This window comes from Staurois parvus, unplaced genomic scaffold, assembly GCF_062004578.1.
Source record: "Staurois parvus isolate SC_StPar_1 unplaced genomic scaffold, SC_StPar_1.0 ptg000227l, whole genome shotgun sequence".
In the NCBI taxonomy this organism is placed as follows: domain Eukaryota; kingdom Metazoa; phylum Chordata; class Amphibia; order Anura; family Ranidae; genus Staurois; species Staurois parvus.
In genome coordinates, this window is record NW_028318023.1 from 1133027 (window position 1) to 1157709 (window position 24683).

Sequence of the window (24683 nt, forward strand, 5' to 3'; positions counted from 1 at the left end):
GTCAGTTCCCCCCAGTGTCAGAATGCCCACCGCAATCCCACTAGAAGTCGCTGATCGCCACCATCACTAGTTAACAAAAAAAAAAAAAAAGAAAAATCCAGTATCTATACCGCCATTTGTAAATGCTATAACTTTTACGTAAACCAATTTACACATATTGGGATTTTGTTTTAGCAAAGACATAGAATATATTTTGGGCTAAATTTGATGAAATTTGTTTTTACTGGACATGTTTAATAGCAAAAAGTCAAAAATATTGTTTTTCTCAAAAAATGGCCTGGTCGGGAGGGAAGGAGGGGTAAATCAGTTTAAGAGTTGCTAAACCCACAACAGTAAAATCAGTCTGTATATGCAGTACAGCAGGCTGTTATACTCACTGTGGAACCTAAGGGGTTAATCCTCCGCATTGTGTAAAAAGGCTGATTTTTTCTTCTCTGCCCCTCCTCTTGTTCAAATGCCCACGCTGATAAGTCAGACTGAACTGTGCCCTTCTGTACATGCTCAGTTTAGTGTGTATTGCTAGAGGGGATTTCTTTTTCTTGGGAGAGTGCATGTGATCAGCACAGGACCAATCAGCACTGTCCAGACAAGTCAGGGGATTTCCATCCTCCTAGAGAACTCCTCCTACATGCTTTAACCACTTGCCCTCTAGAGAATTTCCCCCCCCCCCCCTTCCTGACCAGGCCATTTTTTTGCGTTGTGACTTTGACAATTGTGCAGTGCTGCACCCAAATGAAATTTATGACCTCCCCCCCCCCCCCCCCCCCCCCAGGAATTCCCACCATCCAAGTATTAAACTCACATTAGACAAGTTTAAATAACGCAATATCCCATTGGAAATCCTCTGCTGGCCTCTGAGTCATACACCTGCCGTCTATCGTGTTGTGCAGCTCCTCTCCGAGTGATGACGTAGCCCCTCCCCTACGCGTTACGCCTCCAATCACGTGGCTTCATCAGGGGGTTGTGATAGCTATCAGAGGCCAGCAGAGGATTTCCAATGGGATATTGCGTTATTTAAACTTGTCTAATGTGAGTTTAATACTTGGATGGTGGGAATAAAAAAGTTTTAAAAAGGTAAAGCACTATGTCCTCTATTTCTTCCTGCATGCGGAGTAACACAAGGAGAGGATAATTAAGAGGTCTGAGATAACAAAAGGAGTGTGTAATCCCTGAGGGGATAATCAGCCACCAGAGGATACATCCATTACTCCTAAAGGAAGGATCTCCCAATTTTACCAGCAAAAGTATATGTCCAGCAGGTTCCAGGGAAAGTGAACCGAAAGCGTGTATAGCCTAATTGCAGGCATCAAAGGAGGTGAGCGCACATCTTCACTATTTGAAGGATTCCCAAAAGCCACAAATTGAGGAACAACAAGCACCAAGTCACTATATACAAACAATTGTTTATTCAATGGGACTATTATTTTGATGATGTTTGGATTCATACTAATCACTACTAGTTATTTATGAGCATTTGGTTATTTTTGTTTATGGGGATCATTTAAATGCGTTTTAGTTGAGTGTTATTAGTTGGTTTATTATTTTTGTTATATTAAATGAGGGTATTATGAATATAAATGAAGTTGAGGGTATTAGTAAGTACATCATGCCACTAATGATTTATGAGCACTTGGCAAAATATTTTTTCAGAGGAGTATTTTATGTGGAATTATTTTGATATTTATTTGGAGGAGATTGATTAGTTGAAATTATCTAAATATTTTTTGGTATTTATACACTTTTATTAGTTATTTGTATCATAATTTGAATTAATTTAATGGTAATAATTTAATTATTTATTGAGAAGTATTTAGGAGCGCAACATATATTTGTAGATATTTCTAACACAGTTGTAGTTACGTGTTTCATGTTTGCGATCCTCTAGTAATTATCACACCTGTGGCTCGCAAGTCACTCTGATTCATCTATACCAATACCGTGCTCAGTGCTACTAAAAAGCAATGACACTGGGCAGGAAGAGGTTAACATATGGGACGATCAAAGGGTTAACTGTGTGCCGTTTTACTAGGGGCTGCGTGTTAGTGCTTTACTGGGGTTTAGTAACACTTTAAATATCAGACTGCACACAAAAAACAATTGAGTACATGGAAACCAAATATTTCAATCCTTGAATTTCTGTACACTCCAAACTGTCCAGAGGTGAATTAATTGTTTTCGCTGCCACTGCCAGCTTTTACACACACTTCTAGCAGAAATCAGACAGTTGGCTTTTAAAGTAGCTCCCAGATGTTATTTGGGAATAAAGCATGTAAATGCTTTTGTGTGGATAGTCTAGGGCAGTGGTTCTCAACCTGTGGGTCGTGACCCCTTTGGGGGTCGAACGACCCTTTCACAGGGGTCCCCTAAGACCATCAGAAAACACATATTTCCGATGTGTAAAGAGCAGCTACTGTGTAGAAAGCAGCTACTGTGTTGAAAGCAGCTACTGTGTTGAAAGCAGCAGTATTGGAGGTAAAACGACACTCATGAATTATAATTACTGGGTAAATAATTTTATGGTTGGGGGTCACCACAACATGAGGAACTGTATTAAAGGGTCACGGCATTAGGAAGGTTGAGAACCACTGCTCTAGGGTAAGGTTCACTTAAAATATGCAAAACCAGATTTACTTACTTTTAACACTGAATAAAGCAATATTCTAAAAATCAAAATTGAGCAATCTGTCAAATTACCTTAGATCAGGGGTGGGCAACTGTGGTCCTCCAGCTGTTGTAGAACTACAAGTCCCATGAGGCATTGCAAAACTGACAGTTACAAGCATGACTACCAAAGGCAGAGGCATGATGAGACTTGTAGTTCACCAACAGCTGGAGGGCCACAGTTGCCCACCCCTGCCTTAGAGTGTTCAACACCAAATAGCTACAGGCCTGTTTAGCGCCTCTAATTTTATGCTCACATAAAGCAGTACCTCTACAATCATGATCTTGCTAAAGCAGTTTATTGACACCTTTACTGTATAATACATCATGAGAGGTTGAGCACCTAAAAACATGACTTTCATCTTCAGCAAGCGTGCCAAAAATAAGCGCACATGAAGAAAAAAAAAAAAAAAGTAAAAAACAAAAAAAGGATTAGGAATGGGAGAGTTCCACCCAAACGTAATTTTCTAGTAATAAGCAGAACATGATAGCTAGATAGTCCCCCTGCTGGCTTCCTAATATCTTGAAATAGTTGTAAAGGGAGAAGGTTTTTTTTTTTTTTTTTTTTTTTTTATTTTAATGCATTCTCAGCACTAAGGTAAAAAACCTTCTGGGATCAGCTCCCCTCTCCCCACCCCCAAATACTCACGTGAGCCCAATCTCACTCCAGCACTGTTCTCTGCTCACAGTACAATGAAGCATCATACCATGAAGAGGGAGCTGGGAAACCGCTAAGCCAAGCAGTGTGTGTCAATAGACACACAAAGCCCCGGCTCGGGAACGAAACGAGTCCCTATTGCTGAAATGTACTTGAACTCTTCATTTACTTGAAAATATTTACTGATGATGAATGTGTCAATAAAAGCAGTTTAAAATAATTTATAGCCAACTACAAAACACGAAGAAAAGATGCATGCACTGCACCTGACCTATGAAATCAGCCTTAATTACATTTAAAATGTACCTTGTCACAAAAGGTGACCTTATCTTTTAAATGCTTGAATTTTTTAATGAGCATATAAAAAGGTTCTCTTTTGAAGGTACCAGCCTGGATTGCCTGGTGGGACGGCGCTAAATTCGTAGCTTTTTAGTCCAGAGTTTTTGGTCTCCTATTCGACTTTAGCATTACCAAAGACGCTTGATTGGCTGTTATTTACTTACATATTCTAGAAACTGGATACATACCTGCTCCTCGCAGCAAAACAAATGATAGTTTGAACCTGGAAAAAATCTACACAGTCTCATTCCAGAATATGAAGGACCGGAAAAGCCGAATGGTAACAAAAAGATGTCTAGCATTCCTAATGATTACTAGTCCAAATTTTTTTTTTCCAAAAAACAAACCAGTTTTGTATCGCTTATAAAAAAAAAAAAAAAAGCTTCAAATCCACTCACATTGAACAGTGTCAGAGCCAACACTAGCATATATTGCACACAATGATAATCATAGGTTTGCTTCGATCCCAATTAGACATTGGCAGCTCACCCATATGTGATAATGTCACCTCCTGAGGCCCCACCTACGCGTTTCGTCATCCAATGTCCTCCAGGAGCTATTTTTTGCACGAATATAAATGTGTTTGGTTCACACATTAAGAGGTATATTATGTTTGAGGAGCGCTGTCTCAAGTGATTGTTTCAAATTGCACCTTGTCCTCAAGGATGGGATAGCTGCTCTTTCCAGTATATTGTTACCATCTGATATATTATTTATATATTTTTTCTTGACATTTACATTAGCGCTGTCCATATTTTTAATATGGTTTGTCTGTCCAGCCAGCCGGTGGATGTGTTGACTGGACGCTCTGGTCTCCTGCAAAAGGAGGCAGGAGGGGGGACGTCCGCTCACGCTGTTTGTAATAGCAATCAAGTAGCTTGGTAGCTGCTCCAATTTGCTATTACAAGAAAACCGACCACCGGGTCAAAAAAGGAAAAAAAAAAAGGATATCGGGGTGAGGCCTGCAGTTGGGATCATACCGGTATAAGCACTGAAAGTGTAGCACACAACATATTAGGAAACAAATATGAATAGCTGAGCGCAACGTCAACTTAGAATCAATGACCTGCATTTGTCTTGGGTACTAGATTTGAGAAATTCCTTGACTATGCTAGGTTCCAGCATTCTAATTGGCTGGTTTCAGATTTAGGTTGTAGATTATGCCACTGGCTTTTAAAATTGAAACGATCAAGAGCTGCAGCCTTTGTGAGCTAATGTCTGTACAATATAACACCTAAAAACCAGGAAACAGCAGAGAAAAAGTAGAAACTCCAAGACTTCGGCTGGAACAAGAGAAATCGATCTAACCTGACCATCACGTCCAATCTTCACTGGCTTCATTTCATTCCATGCATTATTAAGATGAGCAGATTTAGTAAATGGCAATTCTCGCCTATTCAATGAGAAATAGAAATAAAATGGTTAAACATTAAACAAGAGACAGTGATCTTAAAAACACAACACAAAAAAAAAAATAAAAAAATCATGCAGTGCTGTGAGAGTGGGTATTTGGAGAATATTGGTGTCCAATACCAAGTCAGCTTACCTGCAAATCCAATCTATTTTGAATACTCCTCCAAGCATCTTTGCACTCATTCCTGCTGGAAGGACCCAGTGTATGGGTGATCCACCATGATGAGATTCAGATGACAGCCGTGCAAATCCTTAAAATAAAATACAACAGTTTAGTTATTTGCTACAGAGGAGTTAAAAAAAACAAAAAACCTAACAATGAAAAAAAAAAAAAAAAAAGAGTAAAACACTTCCCTAATAAAATTATCTACTTACCCTGAAATTTTCCACTCTCTCTAACAGAGAAAACCAAAATAACACTCCGTGAAGATCTAAAAGCGGTGTTGAGCTTTTTCTCGTTTACTGGTAAAGTTGACCAAACACCCTGTATAAAAAGAACGTGTAATAGTATGTGAAAACACATAAAACTGTACTAAACATTATGATACGAACGCCAACATTACCTGTAGTAAAATGCGAAAACTACTTATGTTACAAAGGTTGATAATGCTAATGGAAAACATTCAAGAAAACGTGCACAGCAGTGATATGTGGTGCGGAAAAGTACAGCATTTATGCAATTTCCACAATGCACGCATGTTAAAAAGTACAAAGGCAATTCGGGTACAACACACAACACAGCAGATATTGGGGCACATGAAAATGCATGTAAGCGTATCAATGCACAATATTTTCATGAGCATTTAAGCACGTTATGGTACACCTTAGTAAATTATACATCCCACTGTGCCCTACCTAGCTAGTTATAAACAAATTGAATAGCTTACCATTTACTCCTTATATAATGCATAATGCAGAGTCATGTAATATCTCCCACACAGAGGTTCATTTAAACGGAGGGTCAAAGTACAGTTGTCTGCTAAAAAGCAACAGTTACTAATCTTACCTTTGCTTTAGCCAAGGATACATTTTCATGATTGTTGCTCTTTATAAGGAAAAACCGTGCATCCTGCAAAATGTACCGAATTTTGTTGATTCGTTCTATAAAATAAAATACAAGTGTGAAGAATCTTTTGCCTAACACACAGATATATATGAGCATGCAGGTAGCCAATGATAAATGATGTGAAAGTACATAACCTAAGACAGGTTTACCATTTGTTTCTGTACCCAATTTTCTGGAACGTATACATCAACAAACAAAACAAACAAACAAATGTACCAAAAACCATATAAATCCATTAACCACTTCAATACCGGGCACCTTTAACCCCTTCCTACCCAGGCCAATGTTCAGGTTTCAGTGCTCTCACACTTTGAATGACAATTGCGCAGTCATGCAACACTACACCCAAACTAAAATTTTATCATTTCGTTCACACAACAGAGCTTTCTTTTGATGGTATTTAATCACTACTGGGGTTTCTATTTTTGCTAAATCAAAGAAAAAAAAAGAAAAAAAGAACAAAAACAAAAAACACTTTGTTAAAGTTTGCAAATAAATAATTGTTCTTCATAAAATTTAGATGTATTCTGCTACATTTCTTTGGTGAAAATAACCCTAATCAGTATTATTTAGTCTGTAGGAAAGTTATAGAGTTCACAAACTATGGTATAGATCTGAAAATTGATCAATCCTGAAGTACTGACAGCCAATCTAATTTCTTGAGGCCCAAAAGTGTCAGAAGAGTACAGATATCCCCCAAATGACCCATTTTTGCAACGTAGACAGTCCTACGTATTTCATAAGAGGCATGGCGAGTATTTTGAAGTTGTAATTTTTTTGTCAATGACGAAATTACATTTTCACAATTTATTTTTCCCCACATACTGTCACCAGTGCAGTGCCATCATAACTGGTGTGGCGGTGATCAGGGACACGGGTGACAGTACGAAAATTTTTTTTAATTTTTTTTCAATTTCAAGATTTTTTTCATATTACACTATGATCAAAATATAATGTTACCATAGTAACATTGTACTACTTTGAGGAAGTGATCAGTACCCCCCCCCCCACACACACACACACAATTTGATTGCTTATTGCAAATAATTTCTTTGCTATAAGCTAGCATTTAACTGAATGAAATTGATTCATTCAGGTCTTTGTGATTAGCCACAGCTAATCACATGACACAGATGGGCTGTGATTGGCTCAGCCTGTGCACGAGATAACTGACCATTCACAGCTAGACACACTTGTACACAATGGACAGCATGAAAGGAAGCCATCCATTGTTTGCAACTGTCATGTGACCTGCTGTGATTGATCACAGCAGGTCACATGGTACTGGCAACAGGGCCAGTACACAGATCTGCCTTCGGCTGTGTCAGAGGTACACGGCCAGTGACAGGTCTTGCAACAGTGCGGCCCTGCGGAAGGTGCAATCCGGCAAGGACTTCATATGACACACTCCCGGATTGACAAAGAGTCCCGCCCAGCCGTCATGTTACTATAGGCTGGGTGGGAAGTGGTTAACAAAAACCTACAGAAGCTTACAGTGTTTGAGCACAAATGACTTCATGCACACAGCTCACTATGTAGACACTACTTAACTCTAATGGAAAAATTAATCAACATTCCATGAATCACTCATGATCAAATATTCTGAAAGAATGAAGCACTTTACAGAACTCCCCATTCAGGCTTTCAGAACAAAATAAATCACATAATAAAATCAGTCTTGCACAGCACTTTTACCTAAAGATCTTAGGTCTAAAATCTTACAACTGCATTAATGCTGCCATACACAGCTTTAAAAATTCCATATTTAGTACTTTCAGCTAAGATGTCAAAAGTGCTTCAACTGATAAGGATATATTTTCTGTATAAATTTTCTGTATAAATTGAATACAATGAAAAAAATGGAGCATAGGACAGTCAATGTAAAAAACGTACAGCACAAGCCAAATAGATCTAAACTGCACTGTACTCATATCTGTGTTGTCAGTCATCAGTTACCTAGGCCTTATTGATTTCATTTTAAATTATTATTTTCAGACACAAGGAAAAAGGTCATTAACATGATTTTGTGCATATGACTGCAAGTCAAATACAAAAGTGAAATGGATCCATACAATAACCACGAGGGTCTGTAATCAGCTTTATAGCACATTTTTAAAAACTTAAGCAAAAACCAGCTAACCAAGCTACCAAAAAGTACACAGTGACATTTTCCAAGAAGTTTCATGCTGCCGTTTTGGACCAAAAATACCAGTAAAACTTACCAGCAAATTGGTAATCTATGGTCATTACAGCATATTATACCGGTATCGGTGCCGATACTAAGCATTTGCACGAGTACTTGTACTCGTGCAAATGCTCCGATACCTTTGGGGTGCGATTTGAGCACAAAGTAAATTTGCTCAAATCGCACTACAAAGAATCGCACATGATTTGAACAGGAATGCATTGCTCGTTATATTGACTTCAGTCTGGGTTCATACGGCAGTGCAAGAAGCCGCATGTGATTCAGACAGGAATTGCAACACATATCTGCTCAAATCACATGCGCTTCTTTAGTTTGATTTGAGCCCCTTCATTTTGCATGTGCTTTAATCACACCAAAAAGGCATTGGTAATTGGTATTAGCAAGTACAATTATCGGTACTCATACTCTAATAGGCATGGGTGCATTCCTACTTTAAAAGGTTTATTTTCAGTGAGCTCATATTTGTAGTTATAATTGATAAGACTAGAACATTTAAAATGCTTGCTCTTCCACAATTTTGTTTGTAAAGGTGTAATTCCTAGAGTCATTGCCTATACCTCAGATGTCTTCTGTTTGCACTGAACACACTAACACAAATCTGAAGTGGAGACACTAGAGAGAACACTCAGCAGAGTAAATTTGCAGCAACCCACTCACAAATGTTAAGGTACTAGGCAGACAAGTAGAGAATTTTGCATATGGATAGAGTATATCAAGTTTAACTTCAATGCAAATAACCTTAGAAAAGCATTAGAGTCCCTTTAAAATATGCAAAGACTAAATATTAAGATTTTTTTTTTTTTTTTAAGAAATCATACTTACTTAGGTGGATGCAGCATCGGTCTGATGCTGCATCTGTCTCCCACCAGCTCGAAGGCTGAGAACTGAGCCATCAAAGACCGATGATCGCTCAGTTCTCTGTGCTCCATGAGCTGGTGACTGTCAATAACAGCTCTCTGCTCTGCAAATTATTTTTGACTGTACTTCTCTTTAAAAGTTTGTCTGTTGGGTAGATTTCCCCTTACTTCCTGTCCTAAAAACACAGCAGAAAGCAAGGGGCAATTTCTTCCAAGTGAGGGCCAAAAAGTAAAATGTATTAAAAAAAAAAAGTTACCATTATTTCCGCGGAAAGGATAAATGCCCATATATATATATATATATATATATATATATATATATATATATATATATATATATATATATATATATATATATATATATATATATATATATATATTTTTTTTTTTTTTTTTTTTTTCTCAATTTACTACTCCACCCTCCTTATCGCTATTCTAAACTAACCTAGAATCCCTAACCCAACTAGTTAATAACATCATTATGACAGTCTCTACTGCTTACATTCTTTAGGATGCTTGTGCAATGAGTCCCCAGGGCCATACATTGTGTCTACAGTCTCTGAGTACAGCACTATTCAAGTGTATGACAGTGTTAAAGATGATTTCCATGTGGGATAAGTAAAGGGAGGAACTGCTGTGACTGTCATACTTATGTAACCAAGCAGCTGGAAGGGAGGGGGGAGGGCTTCTAGGTTAGTTTTGTTTAGAGAGATATGGATAAGTTCACTTATAATGAAATCATATTGAATAATACAGACAAATTTGAGGGGAAAAAGATGAAAAGAAAGGGAAAAAAAATTGAAAGGATACCTTTTCGAACATCACGAACAGAAGAGGGTAATTTTTCATGCTTCTTTTCTGAACCTGCATTTAGTCAAAAAGTACATGCATTCAGATTGTGCCTTCAGATAAATACATTTTCAATACAACTATTTGTTTTTTTATCAGTCTTATTCCAGATAAAACGTTAACAAAATGAGGCTTCTTTAGTACTGCTACGTTCAAAAGCTGAGCAACAAGATGCAGAAAAACGATCAACCCAATATGGCTGAATCAACGTTTAACATGCTACAAAGATGGAATCCCTAATGGGTTTCATATGCCATGTCATTACTGCAATTTTTTTTTCTCTAGAACACTGCAAAGTACCAGACTGGCACTCAAAGATGTATTGATAAAACATTCTTAGCCAAAAGTGTACTATGAACAAGCCTTCCCAACCAAATTCTTGGAGACTCTAGAGATGCATTATTACATGTTACAATAGAACAAATGGCGGTGAAGTAAAAATGTCACTTGCCATTTCCCCCCTCTCCATTTTTGTCTGCAGTTGCATATGCCAGTGATGAGCTTCAAAAGCTCACCTCAAGTTTAAATTCCCTTGTGTGGAAGAAATCAGAACAAGTGTCTAAGAAAGGAAAGAATACCTGCATAAGAGTCTGATGCAGAACTTCCACTTCTATCAAACACAATTGGAGAAATACCTCTAGCCCTTTTCCTTTCCTCCTTTTTCTCATCTAGAAAATATGTGAAAAAATAATGTAAGAAAGGCAGGGGGTCTCTGAGTGCTCCAACAGAAACTCTAATCTGGCTGGTTTTCTAGCCATCCATCAAAACACAACACAAGAAAGTTCATAATCAGAATCCAGATTCCTAAGATCTAGCAACTACACTGCTGAAATACATGTCACGGTGCTTGCACTATACACAATTCAACTAACGCACACAAGAAGCAGCAAAATAGAGAGACTTCAAATATGTATTGTACAAATTGAACTGAAATTTTTAGGCAAGAAAGTCTCTAGTTATCAACTGGAAAGTGCACAAATAGACCTTAAAAAAAAAACAAAAAAAAAAAACACAAATCTCAAAAAAAGCATCTGAAAACAGCACTGTAAACATATTAAAAGTAAAACCAATTTCTAGAACAAATCATTCAATTTTTTTTGCTAATAAAAAAAAAAAAAAAAAAAAAAGTCAAGTTACCAGAGACCCCAAAACCTTATTATACGGCTGCACCAATTCCCACATACATGTAACCATCACTGTGCTGAAGTATCAGCAGCACAAGATGAAAGAAGGTTTTAGACATCTAACAGGAAGCATTAACTACCAAAACCAATTTAACCCATTTCCATGTTAGCCCTTGTGTTACAATTACATGGCTAGACAAATACACAACTGAGAGTTGCATAAATTGTAAGGTGCTAAAACGTACAAAGGTGGTGAACAATTACTGAATACACCACAAGCAGTTAAGCATTAGCTGCCATGTGAAATCCAGATCTAGGTTTAGAAAAAATAAAAATGCACCGATGTATTACTGGCACAGAAGTTTTATATTATACCTTTCTACCACAACACAAGGCCAGAGTGAGGTCTGGCAGTTTTCTTGGAGTACCTCACAGAAAACAGGGTGCCTTCATATCCATTATGATAGGATATGCCGCCATCTTCCGGTGACCCCCGGTTCACATATATGCAGCCGTGTTTAACACGGGCACGAGAGCCCATTCATTTAAATGGACTCCCGTGCCACACAGGGAAGAAGTCCCTGCACTTCTTTGAAAAACGGAGCCCGCACGGGAACCTCGGTTCCCAGTACGGTTGCGTTTTCCAGTGCGGGTGGTGTGCCATTAGAACTAATGGCACCCGCCCGCGGGTCTGCATTTCTCTGTGTGGGTGGTGCAGCTGCATGGATTTTCGTGCAGATCCGCAGCAGCACCAACCACACAGATGTGAACCTAGGGTGACTGCACACTGGGGAAAAAAAAAAAAAAAAAAAAGACAGAAGTTCCCTCCCAGGCATAACTTCTCCCCATTGGACAGGGCATCAGTTTTGTAGCAAGCCACAAAAGGTAGAGGGGTGGAATCCCTGTGGTGTACTTGAAGATTTTACAAATATACCAGAAACCCAATTTTCTTTATTGTACATTACAGGACACAGGGTACCTTCTTCTCCATTACAATAAGGATGTCCCAAAGCACCGAATATGAGGGGAGGGACACAATCCAACAGGCCCCAAACAACTAAATCAAAATGTTAGAAATCTCACTCCAAAACATTTTTGAGCCCTAAAATTGACCCAAGTATTTACTGACATTTTGCATTTCCTAGACCATTGTGATATCATGTGGCATAAAAAAATTGGAGCTACCGTTATTTTATTCTCTAGGGTCTCCGATTTCAGAAAATATATCATGTTTGGGGGTTGTGCGTAATCTTCAGGCCTTAAATGATTTTTTAAATGTGTGCAAAAATAAATCAATAAATAAAAAAGCTCTGACAGCAAAAGGGATGAAGGATAAACTCGACACTCCCCTTTCCTGATAAGCACCCAAATCTGTGCTCATTACACTGCGAAGTCTTGTCTCTCTCCTCCCTAATTCCCCCCGGTTGCGGTGCTGGAGACAGGCAAGAAGGTGAAGAGATAAACAGTAAAATGTTAAAAACATTTAAGTCGTCATAAAGCCCATTTGTTTTTAAAAGCCTCATACATTCCTTAAAGCACCTTTAAATATGGTTTTGGTTAAAAAAAAATTTTTGGTTTTTGATCAGAACAAGTAGATTGTCATGAGGGACAAGTAGATTGGGGCCCCAATTTAGTCCCTGGTCAAGTAGTTTTTTCAAAAATTTCCACACCCCTGCACCAGTCCAAAAACAGTCTTCTACAGGGGAGTAACAGCACTAGAGAAACCATGCCATCAGGACATTCTCCTGGAGCAAGTTGGAAACTGGGAAAAGGGCACTGCTTTGAAAAAAGGCAAGCATCTTTCCCAGAAACCTCACACAAAAGCAAACCAAGTGATCTGACAGTGCTGTAAGTCCACCTGCGTTCTCAGTGCAAGACATTTGTCCAGAGGGAGGATCACTCTCCCTTGGGCGGTATCCAGTGTCAGACCCATTTATTCTAACCTCAGGGCAGACTTCTGTTTCAGAACTCATATGAACCGTTCCAAAGTGCTTACCATGAGAGACACATTGGTCTCCCAAAGTGAAGCGGATTGCTCTCTCAGAAGCAAGTCATCCAGGTACCCTATAACAGGGATACCCAGGAATAAAAAACACTAGCAAAAAATCTGAAGTTATCTTGGGTAGGGGTTAAGCCTAAGAAGGAGAACTTCCTGTCTATTTTTCCCCAGTGTCCAATCACCTCAAGGTGGTATCAGACTTCTATAATGGAGATGGAGATACCCTGTAGACTCAAGTGTATGATACAGAAACATACAATTAGGCTATATTATTCATGTAATGTACCTGTAAAAAGGTCCCCCTAATTATACATCCAAAAATCCATGAGACTGTCATTTTGGATGCGATATCAACAGACCGAGCAAACTCAAAGATGTCACTCAAGGAACACTATTGTTGCCCTTCAGTCTTCCCCTTGCATCTACAAAAAGATCATGTAGAGAGGTGCTGGGCCAGCACAGACAGCAATTAGACATTCCGAGAGGAAAGGGATATGACGTGCATGTAAGGAGGGGGCTGTGCTGGAGAACTGACTCTTTAGGTTGTAGTTACATTTTCTATCAAGTTTAAAGGTACATTGATTACTTGCAGTGTTTTTTGTTTCTTTACATGATGTTTTATTAACATGCCTTTACAGAACTTGCTTATTTTGTGCTTTTACCTGTAATTTTTAAGTTGGTGACAGGCCCACGAAAGATACAAAGGATTCACTGCTGCCGCCCAAAAAGACTATAGCTTTCCAACTGTCATGCTGATTTAATAGCTTCAGTACTTCATAGCCTAGAACACATGTAGCTAGAAGTCCTGGCTCCATTTACTGAAACCAGACGATTAGCATAAAAGTGTTGAAACTACCAACAAGCACAGCAATGACAGCCTATGCATTTCCTTCGATTTGTCCAAATGTGCATGACCACTACTGGCGTGGAGACACCATAATCTACTCTACTTTATACTGCTCAAAGATTCACTTTGTCAAACTAAGTCATAGATTCACTTTATGAGTCCTGCATATTATGATGTGGTTTTTACTGAAGCTATAAGCTTAGCCAGTGCCAAGGATAGCGAAGTGGCATGGAGTGTGTGTACACATTAGATATATTGGCTAGGTCCTCATATTACATAGTTCAAGTAAATCTAAAAAGTTGATTGTATAGTCAGTTTGTAAAGTGTATGGTATTCCTTGGACTGCATGACTTACCCAATGCAACTGCATATCATGCTCTGGTTCTGCCACTCTATTCCGAATAAAGTCCAGTACATGTGCTAGGGTTATAATGAGCAAAAAATGAACAACCAATCCTGGTAGTTACCATTTGCATTTCAGCATATGCACCAATAGGCTACTACTTTCAATAGCTCCCTGTCATCACTCCGGCACATGCACTAGGCACTATGCAGGGAATTTGGCAGGAACAGAGCACATTGGCTCTGGGCAGGCCATGCAGGCTAAAATAAAACCATGAAGCATACAGTAACCTACTTTTATTATTCTACTGAGACCGGGGTGAGGACCTGGTGGGAAAAATACGCATCCTTTAAAAAGGAGGTAGCAAACTTCAGAAATAAAAGAAAAAATGTTTTTTTTTATATATATATATATTCTAAACACCACATGTTCAGGAGACATTCACTGTACCTACAGAGAAGTCTCATTATAGGCTTACTCGTAAGAACAAGTTAAAAAGCAAAGTTTACTATCACTTTAAGAAACATAAAATACGAAATTAGAAAGTTCTTGACAAACTGCCTTCTGAGTTTTTCATTTTAATAAACGCACTTTTGCTTTGTTTGCACAATGTACTTTGTCTGCAAAGGTAACATTTTAAAATGAATGTAGCCACATTTAAGACTGCAGGGAAACTAGGTTTCTTTTTGCAAAACAGCAGAAAATCCAACATACAGCATCTTCTGGTATTTTGCCTTCAATGCTCGTTTACACGGTTACCATATATGAACACTGGAAATTCACTGAAACCTGTCCTGCCAGTGCAGACTGAATAGAACCTTAATAGGGACTTCAATGGTGTGTGTTGCTTACAGCAACTACACTGACGTAATTCTACCAATGCAAAACAAATGCTGGTCATGCAATATGCAATTTTCCAGTTACCAAACATAGAACTTGTGTGATTTTAATTATATGCATGCGGAACAAACCATTTTACATATACTGGCTTAGAACAAATCAGAAATATCAAATTCTAGTATTGTAGAGCTGAATACCTACGCATGATATACCAAAAAAAGTGTTTGTTTTTTTCTTTTTACCAGTATCTGATGCGGATTCCTGTTTAACTGGCACAAGATGTACCTATATAATAGCAAATGTTTCTGTTGGATTACCAGTTACCTTACCATCAGTGAAAAAACTCTCAAAATCGACCGGTTGTATGTAATCCTATTGACAAATTTTAATCATAAAAAAGGGATTTCTGTGTCACTATATGCAATACTGCACTACCTTTATGTATTTCATTTTTACAAATTATACAAGACTACTTCATCTTAATGCTATTTACACACACAAACAAATAGAAAAACGGGCAGTAACCTTATTAAATCTTTCTTCTACATAGTGGCTTAAGGTGTCCATAGATGGATCAAAATTCGTCCAGTTCAGCAAGGAACGGACAAATTTGGATTAGTGCACAGCCATCCCAGTTCAACAGAAGTGGATCGATGTCTGCCGAACAGACAAGCTGGGAAACTTCTGTCGATCAGTGGCTGCAGCAGAGTCCCACTGTCAAAATGCAATGTCCCTATGGAGGGGATTCCTCCATTCACCTGACTGGGGGAAAAAAAAATAAAAAAATAAAGCTAACCATCTATGGCCAGCTTATGCACAGGGGAGGGATTTAGTGATTAATCAAAACATACTGCATGTAATAGACACATTAACTACTACATAAGGTTACACAAGCATATTTACATGCAGAGAGACATCACCACCATCCCTAACCATCAGGGAACATTTGTTGTCTGTGTCAAATTTTAAAAAAAATGTCATTGTGTCAAATTTTACAGCTACCTCCAGAACAGCAGTAGAGGAGAAAACTTATGTGACTACCATCCAAAAATGTGGAAGATTTCTGCTTCCTGAAGCATCTTTGGGTCAAGAGTGGTTGTATTTTAAATGAAATATGCTCTTTGCCTGCAGTTCTTACCATATTATCCTACATTTGCTTTCTATTTTTTTCTCAAATGGTGGGAATAGTTACATCAATGGACACTGCAACCTACATTCCTTTTAGTGTGAACCATGTACCATGGACTACTGGACATATATGTGGATGAAATCAGTTTAGATAAAATAAGCAACTACTAGCCAAAAAACACATACAATGCAATTAAATTATGTGCAATCTCCCAATTTACTGAAAAGGACAGGCAGGTATGCATCTGTCATTACAAAGGCTATCAGGCTTTTTACACTTTAAAAAACAACCAAAAGGAAGAACTTAACTTGAGCTAAAATATTCTAAAACAGAAAAAAGGTTTACAACTCTGTGAGGCAAACCTTCTCTAAAAGTGAGCCATATCTTCACATTAAAGAGACCTTCACTCCCAAATCCTCATTTGCATTACAGCAATTCTCCCCCCATCCTTACCCAAAAATGTGGACCCTTTTTTTATTTCTATATTGTTGTTTTGGCCTGCCCCCTTCCTTAATTTTCACCAGAATTCCATCACCCCCCTCTTCTCCAGCAGCCTCCTGGGATATAAAAGTACAATATCCCAGGTTTTCCTTAGGAGGCCTCTATTAGAAATAAAAGGGGGGGGGGGGGGGATTGAGAACCCAAGCACAGAGGATTTGCAAGCAAGAGTCTTTTTATTAAACTGAAAACCCCACAGCAGGCAAACTTTAAAATTTCTTGTGTAGAGCATTTTTACAACTATAAGCAACTAAATACCACAAGAAATGGAAAACCTATGCGCAAATTACCTGAAATGTCAGAGCCAGAACCGGAACGAATGGAGTCGCCATCTGAGAATGAAGCAGAGTCAGACTCTGAGTCGCTGGCCTCACTACGAGTATCATAATCATTTCCTTCTCGTTGGTCTCTTTCGTGTTCTTCTTGTGCATACTCTTCCTCCTCTTCCTCACCTTCCTCCTCTTCAGCTTCCTCCCCTTCATCTTCCTCCTCTTCCATTCCTTCTTCATTCTCACTATTGTTTCCTTGTTCTTCATCAGAAGAATCACTGCTACCACTGTCCCTCTCTGACCCATAGTCATCAGAGTTAGCATCAGATGAGCGACTGGACCTGCTTGGTCGCCTGCTTGACTCATGTCTTATTTTCTAATAGTGAAATAGATAGAAAATGCAAATGAAACATTCTGATTAAAAAGATCTCAGCCTTTGGAAAAACAAAACATAAGGCTATTAACAGACAATTCCTCTCCTCAGCACATCATAGCTGTCACTGTCAAGGCATGTGCATATCTATATCTATCTATCTATATCTATCTTATCTGTGTTTGGGTGTTCATCAAATTCTGAACAGAACAGTCTATAGAGACAATTTTTGAACTGAAACATTAAAGGGTAAGGTAACCAATTCGGCTCTTTGGATGTACTACATACATCCAAAAAGGTGAACCTTTAATCACAATTTTTTTAAAATTGCTGTAACCCTGTTGCCCCACACAACTGCAAAAACGCAAGCCCAGGGTGTGCATGCCTATGTAAACCATGGTTTACATGTGTGACATATCACTGCGAATGTCAGTGAGAATAAAAATTTCTAGTACAAGAGCTCATAGTTAACTCTAAACTTATGGGCTGTAAAGACTTTTAAAGTGTCACCTATGGTGATTTTTTGGCACCATAGTTTTTAGCGATATCACAGGCACTTGCAATTTTAAGACATGGAATGTTTGTTATCCATTTACATTATGCAACCTCATCTTTTATATTTTAACCAAAAATGGGTATAATATTGTGTATTTGCACTAATACACATTATATTGTTTCCTGAAAATTGATTAACAGTTGCGCAAATACCATGTGATAAACATTTTCAACTATCACCTTTTTATTCTACAGAGCCTCTGCTTTCAGCAAAATGTATAATGTTCCAGGGGTTTAAGCAATTTTATTGCCAGAAATTAAAATTTTTACATGTATGCAAAAACTGCTCTGGAGTCAAACTGGTTAATCTTTTCATGAAAAAGATATCAGGGCGCACCCTACTGCAAATGTCAACCATGCTGCCTGTGTTACTGGTGTAGTGGTCTATACAATGTAATACACAGCTTCCAAGTGAGCATCCAGAATGCTTGCAATGGCAAGCATGACCACATAATGATACTGACCAATGAGAAGCGCTTTTTTCTTCTGGTACACCTTACCAGAAAAAGCCACCTCAGATGCTTTCCTCATTTGTGAACACTTGCCATTGTAAGCATCACGATGAATACTCTCCCCGGGGCTGTTTATTGCATTGTATAGTGTACACTACACCGGCAGCCGCTATGTACCAGAAGGGTGGTCAGGATATTTGAAGTTTGTTCACCAGTTATTCTGGTGAAAGAGTGAACATTAAAGTGTAATATAATATACGGTTATAAAAAAAATAAATCACCCCCTTGAAAATCACATTTTGTTGCATTGCAGCTTGAAATGAAGACAGACGCAGATTTTTAATAAAAAAAAAAAAACAGAATCACGGAGTTTGAAAAGGGATCACCCACCTCCTAAAATGACTTGGGGTTAAACTAAAATCAGGTGTAGCCAACCGCCTTCTCAATGGCACACAAAGTCAAAGATCTCTAGATAAAGTTGTGGACAGGAACAAGTCAGGAGATGGATACAAAATAATTTCAAAAAGGCATTATCAATGCCTAGAAGCACAGTGAAGTCTATTAAGAGGTTGAAGGTATTAGTACAACACAGATCCTCCCTGGATCAGGACATCGCTCCAAACTGGATGAAAGAGCCAGGAGGAAACAGCACAGAAAGGCTTCCTAGAGGCCTACAGTAACTCTGAAGCAGTTGCAAGAATTTATGACAGAATGGCCATTGTGTGCATGTGACAATATCAAAATCTCCACAAATGTGGCTTGTATGGGAGGGTTACAAGAAAAAAAGCCACTCCTCAAGAAAGGCTACATGTAGTCTCGACTGAGTTTTGCCAAAAGGCACCTTGAAGATTCTGAGGCCACATGGAAAAAAGGTGTTGAGGCCAAATGATTAAATTTTAGTCTCATCTGACCATAACACTAAACTATGTCTGACATTAATCCAATACAGCTCACCATCCAAATAACACCATTCCTACAGTAAAGCATGGAGGTGGTAATATCCTGTTATGTGGGTGTTTCTCTGCAGCAGCAACTGGAGCACTTGTCAGGACAGAAGGAAAAATGGATGGGGTAAAATCTAGGGAAGAAAATCTGCTGCCCTCTGCAAGAAAGTTGTCAATGGGAAGATGGTTTAACTTCTAATAGGACAATGACCCAAAGCACACAGCAAAAATGACCAGTGGTTGAAGGAGAAAAAGTTTATTAGGTACTTATAGAGCGCCATCAATTCACGCAGCGCTTTACAGATAAAATTGAATGCCCTTGCATGGCCTAGTCAGAGCCCATACTTAAACTCCATCAAATTAAACTGAGCAGTTCTATAAAGAAGGGTGGGCAAATATTGCAGTCTAAATGTGCAAAGTTAGTGGAGACCTATCCCAACAAACTAAAGGCTGTAATTAAAGCAAAACTGTGGTTCAACAAAATACTGAAAAGGGAGTGATCCTTTTGACAATTCAATGATTCTGTTTTTGCAATTTTTTTTCTGACAAGTTGGTGTTATCTTTTTCAATTGGCTTTAATAAGTTACAGTTGAGTAAATACAGCTGAATAAAAACTGTCTTAATTTCAGGCTGAAAAGCAACAAAAACATGATTTACTTTAAAGGGGGGGGGGGGGGGGGGGGGATTCTTTTCCAAATCCACTGTAAGTGGAGAAAGGAAATGATCTATTGTGCTTTTTAAAGCACTGAGAGAACCAGATTTAGATCCCATGGAATCAAAGGGGAATTAGCAGGAGGGTTTTGCTGCAATTAAAACAGTGAAAAAGAATACAATTTTAATAATTAGAAATTCAAAGAGGAGTTGTGTAGTTGCCTTGATTATGCAAGATTATGAGAGAAGCTTTAAAATAGATATGAGATGTTGTCCTTTAGGCCACATTCACACTTCGCGTAGCAGGAACGCACGGTCTCACAGGGCAGTCTATACGCCTGAATGGGTTGCCCTACTTGCGAAAAGTACGTGGAAGATGCTCCAGAACCTTTTTGGTGTGAAGCATCACTCATCTGCTAATTGCATTTGGAATGACATTAGCAATGGCACAAGAGGGATGTGCATTTCCTGTGTGCTTTGTCGCACATGCAGTAAAAGCCAAGTGTGAATGCAACCCTATAGTGTCCTGAATGGGGATCCTACTGCAGCTTTCTAAAGTGTACCTTGCTATCTGGTTTCTGCTGGAGTTTGAGTGTTCACCCATCATCCATATTTTTCACAATTTGTCCAAGGTTTAACAGATAGAGGGTTACTTAGAAGGAGGCCCCATAGTAGTGGGCACTGGATCTCTCTTGGAACTCCCGGGTGAACTTTCACTCACAACTTGTTCTACAACTCCCAGATTAAATTAGGAATACACACATTGCACACAAAAATAACCTAGCACCTGGATAGAGTAAGGGAAGATTATAACCCCTGCCAGTTTTTTCACCATCTATGTGCCACTGGAGATATTACCTTTGTTTCATGTCCCATAGCCAAAACAGGATGTGAGAAAATCTCTGCAACACCCCCCCCCCCCCCCAAGGTCACCAGAACTAGTGTCCCCATTGGAAGATGTCCCCTCTATTACTTTTCAAGGGTCATCCCAAAATTTGAGAATTTTTTTTTTCCTCATATCTTACACTGTCATTGATGGTAAACAGGACAGATAGAGGTGAATCTCACTAACAGGGACACATACAGCAATAAAAACCTAATGGGTATTCTAAATCTTTTCCCACACCATCCAAAAAAACAATTGCCTTTAATTATACTTGAATTGATCCTTCATTATCTAGCTTATGAAGCCCTTAGATGTAACCTTTTTGGGTACAGTGGTTACTCACAGGAATGACAGGAGTTCTTTGAAATCTTGATGGAATTACCCGTGACCCACAAGTTTTCTGGATGGAAGCTATGACAGACCTAGTGGATTTCATGTGGAATTTCGGGGCCTGAATGAAAAAACATTTAGGGCTGTAAGATACACTCTGAGGCAGAAGCAGACCCACACTTTAGTAGAAGTGTCCTTCTCCTGGTAATAAACCAGAGATTCATAAGGAAAAAATGATCGAAGAAACTTCCAACAATGCCTTCCCGCTGTAGCTCAAGGCTGCAAGAACGAGCACTAAACGCTCAAACGTCAAAAGAGATCTATTCTAATAGGTTTTGATATCAGTCAGGATTTGACAGGTCAAAGTCGGCTAAAATAAGTAGCCAAGCAGAATGTGCCACAAAGCCAAGCTCTAGAGAGGACCTACAGTTGACAGGAGACAGATGCATCCTCTACACCAGGGCTTAAAATTTTGAGTCTAGACCCACTAGCCAGGCACAAACCTTACTCTCCACCAGTTACCCCACCCAACCTTGCCCAGGTCCACCTCCAACCCCACCCCCGGACCGTCCCCCAACCCCGCCCTTTAAAGCTTATGAAATTACATTTTTCTTCAGAAGAGTCCAAAATATAAAACTGTACACAGTAATTTATATCCCAGCTCCCCTGTACTCCATTATAGTGATATGACATGTATACAGTAATGTATATCCCAGCTCCCCTGTACTCCATTATAGTGATATGACATGTATACAGTAATGTATATCCCAGCTCCCCTGTACTCCATTATAGTGATATGACATGTACACAGTAATGTATATCCCAGCTCCCCTGTACTCCATTATAGTGATGTGATATGATATGTATACAGTAATTTATATCCCATCTCCCCTGTACTCCATTATAGTGATATGACATGTATACAGTTTGTATATCCCAGCTCCCCTGTACTCCATTATAGTGATATGACACGTATACAGTAATGTATATCCCAGCTCCCCTGTACTCCATTATAGTGATATGACACGTATACAGTAATGTATATCCCAGCTCCCCTGTACTCCATTATAGTGATATGACATGTACACAGTAATGTATATCCCAGCTCCCCTGTACTCCATTATAGTGATAGGACATGTACACAGTATGTATATCCCAGCTCCCCTGTACTCCATTATAGTGATATGACATGTATACAGTATGTATATCCCAGCTCCCCTGTACTCCATTATAGTGATATGACACTTATACAGTAATGTATATCCCAGCTCCCCTGTACTCCATTATAGTGATATGACATGTATACAGTAATGTATATCCCAGCTCCCCTGTACTCCATTATAGTGATATGACACGTATACAGTAATGTATATCCCAGCTCCCCTGTACTCCATTATAGTGATTTGACATGTATATAGTACTTACTTGAGTCCCCCGCGGCGGTGGAGAAGATGTCTCCTCTCAGCAGGAGAGCGGACCTCTCCTGCACCTGTCCCCTCAGCGACGGTACCGCAGAATCCGGAAACCGGAACTCGGCTTCACAATGAGACTTGGAGCGCAGGTGCAGTCGCTCCATGCTTCATCTGTGCTCACCACAGAGGAATTTCTCCTCGCATTTGGCAAGCGGCTTTTTCAAGCCCTGCTCTACAACTGTCTCTCTCAACCAGGGTGCCTTGAGGTTTCTTCAGAGGAACCTTAGCTAAATGTCTAAAAATTGCCCAAAACTTGCATACAAAGTCAGCAGATGGAATAAGCCTGCTTTTTAGTTACACAAAGCCACAGGTTTTCATTGTGCAGCATTACTACCTTCTAGCCGGCAGCCTGACAACCAATGACATCAGTTGATGAGGATATCAGTTGCCTGCACAGCATCTTAGTTTGACCCCCCCCCCCCCGACCCTCGCCATCAGTGCTGGGCTCACATTAGCTCAGCGATGGAGAAAAACTGAGGGAGAAGAGAAACACTGGAATACTAGTCAGTGTCAATGTGCAAGTGTATTTTCTTTGGAAGAATAAATCACCTCTAATGTTGGGTGCCCTATATGTATGGATGTTGCTGCGTTACATAAAACTGTTAGAATAGTTTTTCACATTTTAGAATGGGGTGCCTCATGACTGTCCATAATTTAAAAAAAGTGCCTTGAGCAAAAAAAAAAAAAAAGGCTAAGAAACTTCTCTACAGAGATAAATTTTTTTTTTTTTTTTAGTAGCACTTTGCCAAAAACAAGAAGTCCTTCTTAGGGTACAAGACTAATAAGACACTTGAAAGGTACAACTAACTTGTCAGCTCAGCCTTAAGGATCAAGTCCCACAAATGAAAGTAGTTCTAAAGTCTAAATGGTTATTACCTTGCATTCTCTGTATTAAGGCAGAAAAATGCCCCACCACCTGTCCTACCCTCTGCCATCCCTAAACACTTACCTGACTCTTGGCACCACATCAGCACTGTCTTGGCTGCAGCACAACTCCCCTCACTTTGTTTCACAGGAGAAACAGGGCAGTGGGAGAAAAAGGCTACTGCTATGGTCAGTCAAAACCCTGTGAGGAGGGAACAGAGGCGTGGCTTACTGGAACTATGTGTGTGTATAGATGCATACAGCCTAGCTTAACAGCATGCAAGCATGAGTGCCTCCTTAGCACCCAGCTTGCCAAGGAGAAACACTGAGCAGGTAGAAGCTGACAGTGCCAGTGGGTGGTTCCCAAAAGAGGAGGACTTCTCTCTGCAACATTGCAAAGAACAGGCGAGTATAACATCTTTTTATTTTAAACCAAAGAAAAATTTAGCATCACTTTATCACATCACACAGTGATGCATTAATTCAATGCAAATATCAACAGTATTTTTTCTGTAATAGGATGTCTCTGTAGCTTTAAAGGACAACTAGAGTTATGTACCATTTTATACCGGTTTGACAAGCAGTAGAATTATACACTAAGATTTTAGGTAGGACAAAAATTACAGCAGTCTAAATCAATGGGTTACATTTAGAAACATGTAGTGTCAAAACATGCAACAAGTAATTATTACTAAGAACAGTCATTCGTTACCTCAGTTGACCGATCAGGACTGGCAGATTTAGGTCTCCTGTCAGGCTCTCTTTTCCTTGCGCTGATTTTTTCCTGTGACCCTTTATATCCTTCCCGTCCAGAGCTACCAGAAGGATGAACTCTCCGATCACTTTCAGGCCTTCTGCTTCTGTCATGTCTAGAGAAGTCATCATTCTTGTATTCAGATACCGGCTTTCCTTTGGTGCTAACAACTCTCTTTGTGCCACTAGACAGCCTTTGTGGGGGAGGCCTTGCTATGTGGGAGGATTGTTTTTGCCTTTTATTGTCAGGAATTTCCATTCGATCACTTTTTCTTTTGGACCCTAGGAAAAAATAATAGAATAGA

General features: G+C 39.2%; 1 protein-coding gene across 6 annotated transcripts in view; it reads right to left on the reverse strand.

The window, feature by feature from the left end:
• Positions 1 to 24683, reverse strand: part of YTHDC1 (YTH N6-methyladenosine RNA binding protein C1) — a 67096-nt gene that overhangs the window by 23634 nt on the left and 18779 nt on the right. For 3 of the 6 annotated variants that reach the window (XM_089679573.1, XM_089679571.1, XM_089679575.1), the window contains 9 exons: positions 24338 to 24660; positions 21303 to 21410; positions 17120 to 17474; positions 10628 to 10717; positions 10011 to 10064; positions 6078 to 6172; positions 5447 to 5555; positions 5205 to 5322; positions 4967 to 5051 (listed from right to left, as the gene is read on the reverse strand). In XM_089679573.1, coding sequence (XP_089535699.1) covers positions 4967 to 5051; positions 5205 to 5322; positions 5447 to 5555; positions 6078 to 6172; positions 10011 to 10064; positions 10628 to 10717; positions 17120 to 17474; positions 21303 to 21410; positions 24338 to 24660 — 1337 coding nt within the window. The remainder of the gene's footprint in view (positions 1 to 4966; positions 5052 to 5204; positions 5323 to 5446; positions 5556 to 6077; positions 6173 to 10010; positions 10065 to 10627; positions 10718 to 17119; positions 17475 to 21302; positions 21411 to 24337; positions 24661 to 24683) is intronic. The other 3 variants (XM_089679574.1, XM_089679572.1, XM_089679576.1) reach the window with 3 other exon arrangements.